Below are 10,903 nucleotides of genomic sequence, written 5' to 3'. Positions count from 1 at the left end.
GGCCTTGCAACATCCATCGTCGACTAGAGTCCACCCCAGAACCAAACATTGGCTAAGATTTTATAATCTAGAAAAATTTCCTATGAAAAAGGAAATAACTTCTGAATTATATAATTAAAAATTATCTTTATAATTGTGCACTTTAAAAATCATTTTTAAACTTATAAATATATTACGAATATAATTGAATCGCTTTTTAAAAAAAATAAATTATACAATTTAAAATTTATTTTATTTCAAAGATTATATAAGCTAAATTGTAATATTTACTGTATTATACAATCCAAAAATCACAATTAACTTTCAAATTATTATTTTAAATTGTGTAATCTAATCTTTGTGTTTTAAGTTTTAGGTTACACAATATAGAAATGACTTAAAACTAAATGGTAAATGAAGATTTTATTATTTAAGGAGGTCCAGATGAAAAGTATGGGTGTATAAAGATAGACAAATTCTCCCTGTACTATATCAATCTATAATTAAAATGATAAAAATATTTTATAAAATGACAAAAATATCCCTATAAAATAATGAAAATAACCTTATATAAAAGAGGATGTGGATAAAAATACTTCTGGAAATTTTTTCCATAATCCATTTTTGGATTTAAATTTCCATAACATATTTTTAAATTCTGAAAATTATTATGTAAAATGCTATTTTCAGATTTTGTTTTCTAAATTTAAATTTTCATAATACATTTTTAAATTTAAGATATTCTTTTCCATAATGCACTTTCATATTTTGTGTTCTAGATTTTGATTTCTGAAACATATTTTTAAATTTTAAATTTTTTTTTCTGAAATATATTTTTAAATTTTGGATTTTGATTTTTTTTTTTGGAATGTGTTTTTTTTTATTTCAGATTTCCTTTTTAAAAAAAATTGACTTTTGAATTAAATTTTTTAAATTCTGAATTTTCAAATCCGGAATAGAAGATAATTTTAGAAATTTTAAAAGATAAATAAGATGTAAATTATAATTGATATGGTACAGCAATAACTTGCCATAAAAATATTGCCTATAAAAGAATTGTGATGTGAACAAAACCAGCAAAGGCTTAATGGCTTCGGCTCTGAATTATTGAACAGTCTAACACAAATCATAATATAATAAAAGGGGAATTTCTTTTTGCACCCTCCTCAATTTGAACCTACACATATAACTTTCACTAAAAAACTATTTTACCCCTTTTTTAAAGTGATTTTTTTAAAAAAAAAATTCTAGAATTTATGAATAGATTTTAAAAATAATTTTCAGAATAAATTTTCCAAAATGTACATAATGCCTCATAAAATGCATTTTTGATAGAGTTTTCTAGAATAAGGTTCTGAAAGACGTTTTATATGTTTCGAAAAGCTTGTTATAGAATGAAATTATTTTTTTCTTTTAAGTGCAGTGTGAGCTATTGTGATGGTGGGGTGCAATGAGGGAGGAGTGGACGGGTCAATTTGGTCATTTTACCCAATTGTGGGGGTGCAATTTCAAAAATGGGAGGTGCATGAAGTAATTCCAAAGGAAAAGTCTGAAAGAATGGATTAGATTATGACAAATCAATAAGACAGTTTCTTCCACCTCCATACCTTCTTCTCTCACCTCCATAAATTTTCGAATTTCTAAAAATAACCCTCTATAATATTTTGGATTACGTAATCTGGAAGTCATTTTTCAAATTTATAATTAGCTTCTGGATTACATAATTCGGAAGCCTTTTTTTCAGATGCATGATTACTTTATGAATTACATAATCCAGAAGTTTTATTTAGCTTTCAGATTATGTAATCCAGAAGTCTTTTTTCAAATAAGTTTCTGGATTACATAATTCGAAAACTACTCTATGGAGGTGACACAAGAAGGATAAAAATGTATTTTTATGTTGTGTATAGAGGTGGCAGAAGAAGATATGGAGGTGCAGGAAGAAACAATCATCAATTAAATTGCAACTCCATATCAACAATCTTGTTAAAGCCCACCAAAGATAAAGTCAAAATCACAATTATAATTGTGAGTTGTAAACAATAATATGTTGCATTGTTAGGAGTGAATGGCAGCACAAAAAAGCATTACTTAAAAAATAGTGTAAAATTGAATTAAGAAATTCTTTTACTCAAACCAAAGGTAATATAAGTGATAAAGTGCATTACTACTATTTAAAGCGAGTATTCAATTTATTTTAAACTTGCACCTTAAGATAGCTATTAAAAAAGTCAATAAACTTAGAGTTGTAAATAGAAGCGAATGTAAGATTATTTTATACAGATACTAATTGGGAAAGGTATGTATTTTGAAAAGGTGTCAAATGGTACTATAACCTAGGCAAGGTTAAAAATAGGTTGGCACACAGTGTTTCAGTTGAGCATAGTGCATTTGATAGTGCAAGTTTTTAACTACTACTAGAGATTAACCAATGCTTGTGAATTGCAAGCTTTTTCCTTTTTGGACAAGGTCAAAAGAAAAGTTTGATCCCTGCAGAACCCACCTATGATTGAAGAGTTGGACCCGAAAGCGAAACATTTTGTCCAATGGGGAACTCATCAGTGGACTTGGCAAGACAACTAAGACAAACAACACAACACAGTGCAATGCACCCTATAAGGGTCCCCGCATGACAAACATACACTCCTGCCATCTGATACTAAAATCACTTTCTAAACAATTTCCCATTTTTAAAATTTGTTCTTTGGATTGAAAAGTTGAAATGACGAATCAAAGTGAACCAAACAGCAAATGATGAGCCAGAAGGAGTTGATTGCAGCCTTCGAGCTGCACATTCATGCAAGGGGACCATGCCTGAGTTTGTGGCAGATGGGTACCAAGTTGTGTTTTTGCTAGGTGTGTATGCATTGCATTAATTAAAAGGCACAAATACAGGTAAACATGTAGAAACAGAGTTGTATAGGGAACCCACCTATGAGCACCACATGTATTGGAAAAGTGCCCCACCTTTGAAACAATTGCAGAGGCACGTAAACAGATGACCCCATCAAATTATGCAGGTTTTCTATATATCCAATTGCCCCCCTTTTCCTTAAAAGAATAGTGAGAATTATAAAAAAGGATGATATAATAATTTTTTTTTTCATTATTGCATAGGAAATAATACAATAATCCACAACACGGAATACATGTACTTTGCTATATCTGTATATTTGAAACGATGAAATGCAAGAAGCAATGTTTCACATAATTATATAAATATAACCCACTATCAGTACCCTACCTACACCACTATGCTTCCCTTGCATTCTACCTTGGGTCCTAAAGGAATATAACAACTGTTGTTTCATCTGAGTCTTGCTCAATCATTCTTTTACTGCAATCTCCTCTAAAGGCATATGATGAACAGAATTCAAGACAATTTCTTCAAATATACATTCAGTATACTAGAGGTTCTGCAGAGAAATGGAAAATCTTTTTTGCTTTATACCATACAGGTTAAGTCATGTTGTAATAAACTAAACCTCAGTTCATTTCTGACTGTAACATTGGGAAGAAAGCCCAACTGTTGGCTGATCTACCTTCCCTCCCGGCAACCCTCCTGTTAGTCCACCACTCAGAGCCACTGCCCCCAGTACCAGAAACAACTCCTTTACTGCTGTCAAAATTGAATTCTTTAGAAGAATTTACAGAATTTTGCTTATGGAAGCATTGCTCTCCTTCTCCTATAGGATTGTAAGGCTTGTCATCCGTTTTCTCTGTACACACATTACAGCTAGCATCGGTGTCTCTTAGCACCCTTTCTCTGTCAACAGGGTCTTTGGCCAGTATACCTTGTGAGGACCCTGACATATTTCGAAGCAATACCCCAGTTTTATTTGCAAGACACCGAGCAACATCTTCCCCTGTTAATTCAAATGAAACTCTGTGATCAATCAATGTTGCATTACTTGGATGTCCATTGTCCGAGTTAGCAAGAGTTGCTTCCTTAGAAATCTGGTTTTGCACAGGTAAATTGTTTTCATTGATTTGCCCAGCACCATCAGGTGTCAAACAGCCAGAACCTAACCTGGACTCCTGCCCCAGACCATCAGGTGTCGCACACCCAGAACCTAATCGCGAAGCGAGCCCAACACCATCAGGAGTCACGGATCCTGAGCCAAGTCTTGAACCTTGCCCAGCACCATCTGGTGTCAATGATCCAGATCCTAGTCTTGAACTCCATCTTTGGGTGGAGAAGTGTTCAACACCCAAGATCTTGGGTGTTTCCCCTTTGCGGAATTCAAGAGTAGGGGGTCTATCAGGAAATGGGGTAGAAGTGCCAGAAGTTGAAAATGCTGATCCAGGTGATATGAGTTGGCCACCTGGGCTTCCAGGATATTGGTGGTAAGGCTGAAAATCATAATTGTATAATGCAAACTTCTGATTCCCATTACTTTTCCGAGCCCTATCCAGTGAAGATGCCAACAATTGAGCAAATGGAACGTCAGGGGATGAAGGTGTTGTTTGATGCACAGATTCAGGTGGGGGAGTAAAAGGAGCTGTGGATGGTTCAGTTGTGAAGTTGGAAAATACGGGCGGAGAAACTAATTGGGTCTCATAGGCATATGGACCAATGGTGAACATGGATGCTGGACCACCAGAAGAGTAAGCACTGGCTGCAAGAGAAGAGAGTGAAAGTAATCCAGGCGGTGATTGAATAGCAGATGGTGGATCAGATTGGATTAAAGATGCAGGAGAAGATGGAGGGGCAATGAATGGCATTACAATGGCAGTTGAAGGATTTGGTGGTGCTGCAGCAGCAGCAGCTGGACCTGTCGGTGCAACCGGTTCAGGAACAAGGACAGCATGGCCAATTCGTTTGCTGCTTTTAGTGCTTTTATAAGATCCAAAACACCAATATTGGCTCCAGCAGCCTCCCCAACGTTTTTTCTGCAGTTAGTAAAGAAAAAAATTATATATTCAAAGTTGGACAGAATCAAAACATTACTCACAGTCACCAACAATATCAAAGCATTTACAGAGAAAGAAAAATTTTAGGTTATACCAAAATAATGCTGGATTTCTAAATACAAATATGATCTATAATATAACTATTATCATTTTGGCAATTTTGTTACACATTATCCAATTCACAAGTTTAAGTTACAAATAGTTCAATATTGCAGGACAGAGAGAGCTTTGGCCAAAATTTTGATATTATACAGATTTGGAATATCCATTAGAATTTTAGCAGATGGTGGATCTAATTTTAGCTAATCAATATACAAACACATTCGAATTACTTCAAAAATTATTCACTGCCTTCTAATGCATAAATATGATTTGCATAACGATGACAGGGTGCTACTAATGCATAGATTCATCAATCTGCAATGTGGCTTGCTACAATTCAAGTTATAATGTCCTCTATATGGTGCATGGTTAATTGAGAAATAATCTTTCTGGAGAAAGTTGAGTTAACTAGACATGATGATGATTCCATAAACTTTCTTTCTTTGCCAATGATGAAACTTTTTTCAATTGAGAGCATTGTGTTCTGATATGTGGTTCTAATTCTAATGTGAACTAAAACTGGTGATTATATAATCATGGGAGACTGACTTCAATGATCTAACCATGAAAACAACAATGCCACAAACTGTTATTTTTCATGTTGCAGACCTTTCATTGTGCTTTTAATAAGATCTCCAAGTTTTATGGTTAGGTGCTTTTGGCCAGTCCCGCATCATACTTATGTTTTAAAAACATTTAATTAATAAGCCTGGAAGTATTTGATCAAAGACTGAAATTGACGGCACAAAAAAAAACTAGTCTTGAAGAGTAGCGTCAATGGAATTTACTTATTGAACACCATCTGAGAATAGGATAAGTTTGAAAAGATAGTGGTGGCCATTATTAGTCTACGAATGTTTTTTGTGTTGTGGAAATGATTGATCTATCAATGCAATCACATTCAAGAATTTTTTCCTTCTTCTGTTAGAAAAATAAAGTCATGTTTTCCATGTCGCCATTCAAAATCATTACATGTCGACCAATGTCTGTTCATGCAATTCTTCCAGCACGACAAAAATATTTATGCACAAATTTGAATTTAAATGCATGTTGATTTGATTAGTAACACATTTTTCATATGTATGATGTAGTTAGCAAATATATCAAACATTTGACAGACCTAGAAAACTTAGATTTGTCTTCTTTACTATTTACAACGGCTAAGTTGATGAAACTCTGCCTTGTTAAAAACCTGTGCTCATTTTCAAACCACCAAAATCAGCCAATCACATTCACAAAACAATCATTGTCACCACAATCCATTTTCAAACTCATCTTATTTGTCAATGGTGATCAATGATAAGTAAATTTCAGTGTCAGTGATTAGTAGAACAACTTTGCTTCGTGGCCCTGCCAATTTCAAGATCTCTTCATACTTCTCAGTTGAATTGATAAGTTTTTTAAACATTCAAGAGACCACCCAAAAGCATCTAGCCATAATAAAACTTGAAGTGCTTATCAAAACAATTTGTCGGATAGCAGACCACATGTGTAGATCACTGAAGTCAGTCCCCCATGTTTATACAACACCAGTTTTAATTCACATAACAAGTCAGAAGGCAGAACACAATGCTCTCAATTTAATCCAAAAATGTTCATAATTGACGAGGAAAGAAAGTTTATGGAATCATCTTGTCAAGATGTTAACTCAAAGTTTACCACCAAAAGATTGTTTCTCAATTAACGGAGAACAAAATGAGTATTATAACTTGAATTGCATAACGTCAAACAGCGGATTAAAAAGCTCGAGAGTTAAATTAACAAGAAATTTTGCAGTAACAATAAAATGAAACCTCTCATAGATAGGTATTCAATCAAAGCTCACACAGAAGCAAGAAAATTTAGAAAAATGGAAATTCAAGGCTGCACTTCTTCACTTTAAATCCTTGCCTCTGATTAATTATTTAACACAAATTCACAAATTAAAAAGCACAAGAATTATATTAACACAAATATTATGTATCAACAATAAAATGAAAACTCAGAAAGATAGGTATATATATCAATCAAAGCACACACGGAAGGCAGAAAACACGACAATTTATAAAAACGAAAAATGAAAATCCAAGGCTGCCTGTGTTTCTTCACTTGCAAATCCCTGTCTCAGATTAAGTATTCAACACAAGATTCACAAATTAAAAAAAAAAGAGGGAAACACCCAGGATTCACACTCCAAAGTTCTCTTCTTTTTGCACCTTTTAAAGGCAGAAACGAAACAGTTTCAGATGTTGAAAACGAAACGAAAAGAGAAAAAGAAAAAGTGATTCAAAACTTCGAACTTTCAACGCCACCACCATCCAGTCAAACAAGACTAGACCAGACCTTCACCATGAAAATAAAATAAAAATAAAAATAAGAGAGAAACATGAGACACAAAACACGAAACAGCAAACACAGAACACGAGATCCCCATTCTCCCCCCCTCTTTGGCACGTTGTTTTCTCGGTACACAGCAAGGCATCGAATTTCGAAAATCGAAAAGAGAAAAGAAAACAAAAAGCGAGGAATCACGCGCACGTAGATACTACAAGCAACAGGAACATTCACAGAGAGAGAGAGAGAGAGAGAGAGAGAAGAGGAGAGTTACACTCACCGGCACGGTGGTCGGTTGGACTCTGGATTCGGCGGTGACTATGGCGGTGGCGGCCGCGTTCACCGTCTCCAGGGTGGTGTTGTTGCGGCTTCCCATGGCGGATTCGAGCTGAAGATATAAGCGCTTTCCGGTCACCGGAGATCGGGAATCGTCGGCGGCGCTAGGAGCTCGCAGCGAGATGCAATCATGGATTTGGGAAACAGAGAATTGAAAACCAAAGAAAAAGAAAAAGAATAATAATAAAAACAAACTCAGATAATGAAATGGAAAGTGAGAGAGAGAGAAAGAGAGAGAGAAAGAGAATGGAAAGTGCGTGAATGATTGATCACCCAACGGAACAGAGAACAGAAGTGAAGTGAAGATGGAAATGGAATTGACAATGAAGAGAGAATTATTATATTATTATTATTATTATTATTATTATTATTATTATATTATTATTATATTATATGGTTGATAGTTATGTTATGTAGAAGAATAGAAACATTATTATTGTTGATTCTCTCTCTAAGTTTGTGTCTTGGTTCACTTCCCCCTGCACTCTATATCCTCCAGTTACCTCCCTTTTTGCGCCAAACTGTTGCCACGTCACCCAAAACCATGTTGGCCCCACTCTATTTATTATTATTATTATTAATAATTATAATTTTACCAAACTTCTATATTTATTAAAGTTATACTTTTAATACACTTTTATTAAAATAATCTATTTTCAATAAACGTATTAGATTTCCTTATTATTCATTAATCATTGAGCTCATTTATTTGAAGATTTTTTTTAATATTATATGAAACATAAATAATTTTGGAACATATATCACCAAGTAATTTTGGAGAGTTAGTAGAAGTTTAGAATATGTTTATATGATTGAATTTATATTGTCTATGTATTGGTTACATGATAAAGTAATTCTATGTTAGATTAAAATTTTATTTATTATTACTTTATTTTCGTAGTGAAACATTAAAAAATAAAACGTGTTACCTTGAAATTAATTTTAATAATCACATTTGATTTGAAAAAACTATTTTATTTAAAATTTATTTACCTGCACTTATTAAATATACAATAATATTTGGAGCAAAACATATTAATACTTTACGATATTTTTCTATAATTGCATTTTTTTAAAATTTTATAGAAATAAGGTAATGCTTTAAAATGTTACTATATTGTGTAAAAGGTATTAATTTAGTATTACTAAAACAATTAAATAAATTTCTAAAATAGAAAAGGTATTAGAAAAATTGAATGTAATTAAATTATCCTTTTAAATGTGAAAAATTATAATCATTTTTTTCCAAATTTTTTTTTTAAATTTAATAATTAATCTGTTTCAATAAATATATACTTATTTATGAGCCCTGTCTTTATTACTATAATTTTTAAAATTCATGGATTACATAGTACATGAAACTTTTTATTATTCTCGAAAACTTTACTTTGTTGCATAGGTATTTTCAGTATTGTTGTTATGAATTCTTATCGAAGGATATTTCTTCTCTTTTTTTAATCACTAGGCAATTTTTCACTTTTTTTTTCTAAGGATGTAAACACACATGGTTAGATATCATTTTCATGCACAAACTAAGCTATAGGGTGAATATAGCATTGTTAAGATGTTGATTGGTAAGCATGACCAGTTATCATCTTGTCCTATGTTTAAAAAGATAGCATTAATTAAAAGCAATTACATGTATGTAGATAACTATATATAGATAGAGGCTAATATATCTCATTAACAAATGAATAAACCAAAGTGTAGCTAAATTGATGATTTAAAAATTAAATTGAAAAAGATGAATAATATAATAATATTTATTTCAATTTTAAGTATATTTAGATAACTGATAGGAGAAAAAATGCACGTGGAAGCAGCACATACAATCACGAATTAACTACAGAAAATAATCAACACAGAATTTAATGTGGTTCGGTCGTCAATCTGCAACCTACGTCCACGGGCAACTAATTATGTTTTCATTTTATTTGTTACACATTAATTACAATTGCAAGTACAATGATTTCTTTAAATAGAAATTATAAAAGGGACACAATGATTAAGTTCATCCACTAGATGATGTCTAATCCGCCCAACCCAATTGATCATGACTTTATACTCAACACATACAACCCATTACTATATTTTGGATATTATCTATTTTAAAATTGATTCCTAAATGATATATGATTATTAAAAATACTAAAATTTACCTTAATAATAATAAGAGAAAAATTTGGCTTACAACCCCATCAAGACTATTTTCTTTTGAATTTATATATCCAGAAATTGAAATGGGTTGTTTAGTCAAAATTTGAAAAGAAAAAAAAATGTTTAAGTTGAAGGCACTTGTAGTTGTCAGACCATAGTAAGCATTAAAAAAAGATTGGTCCAAACTGCAAGAAAGAGGTTTAAGAAAAGGTAGGTTGTATTATAATTATATATTAATATTGACAACTAACTATTACAGTTTCATGCAATGCAACTAAGATTTCTTAATAATTACGATCTAGGAATGACAGAGTTAGGGATAAAATAGTAATGATGACAGCTCAATGTGGGTACGAAATTACACGGTTGCCCTTCCATTTGAGTTGAAACTACTGTTTTGCGACTAGGTGGAAAAAAGCATGATATTAAGGGTGATGTGAGATACTCGTGATTCACTGCATCCGTTGTTCTTGTTGTTATGCTGTTGCATTTTTTCTGAGCATTCACGTGACACTTGTGACTGTTACTGTGTTGTCAGGACCACGTGTGTTTCTCCTGGAACTTCTCTCATCTTTCCAATCAGGAACGTTAGTTTTGAATACTTCGTGATCTGATCACTTGTTGACTGCATCACATTCGTCATCAAATAACTGTCAAGGTTGAGAACCCGTTGCGGAATCCAGCCATTCGGGTATTCTGTTTTGCCAAAACATTTCTATTTTATTATTTATTATAAAATTGACTTTATTGAAATTTTGTTCATTTTTAATTTTTCTTATAAGTTAAATATATTTTTTTAGGTTCAATTGATTTTCGTTTCTAATTTTATAACTTTTAAATATTTGTAGTAAAAAAATTATTATAATATATTTTTGTCAATTTTCTTATATGAAAAACAGATCTTTAGAGTTTAGGTATAGGATTTAGGATTTGTGAATTAAAATGTTAATATATTTTATCTTTACATACAATAAATATTAAAATATAATTTATTTAAAAAAATTATTTTTATGTAAAAAAAAATACCTATAATAAATAACTTCAATACAGTAGTTTTAAAGTTTCAACTTATAAGAAAAATATATTTAATCATTTTACTATT

The 10,903-nt window shown here is 32.0% G+C and overlaps 1 protein-coding gene across 1 annotated transcript; it reads right to left on the bottom strand.

The window, feature by feature from the left end:
• Positions 1-3,062: 3,062 nt before the first annotated feature.
• On the bottom strand, positions 3,063-7,963 carry LOC137837598 (uncharacterized). Its single transcript, XM_068646627.2, has 2 exons — positions 7,589-7,963; positions 3,063-4,872 (listed from the first exon to the last, which is right to left on the bottom strand). The coding sequence occupies exons 1-2, from the start codon at positions 7,682-7,684 to the stop codon at positions 3,466-3,468; spliced, it is 1,503 nt and encodes a 500-aa protein (XP_068502728.2). The 5' UTR covers positions 7,685-7,963; the 3' UTR covers positions 3,063-3,465.
• Positions 7,964-10,903: the final 2,940 nt, after the last annotated feature.

Source organism: Phaseolus vulgaris, chromosome 4, assembly GCF_051622355.1.
Source record: "Phaseolus vulgaris cultivar YP4 chromosome 4, ASM5162235v1, whole genome shotgun sequence".
In the NCBI taxonomy this organism is placed as follows: Eukaryota; Viridiplantae; Streptophyta; class Magnoliopsida; order Fabales; family Fabaceae; genus Phaseolus; species Phaseolus vulgaris.
Note: the sequence above shows the minus strand (reverse complement) of the source record. Positions and strands in the feature narration are given on the sequence as shown.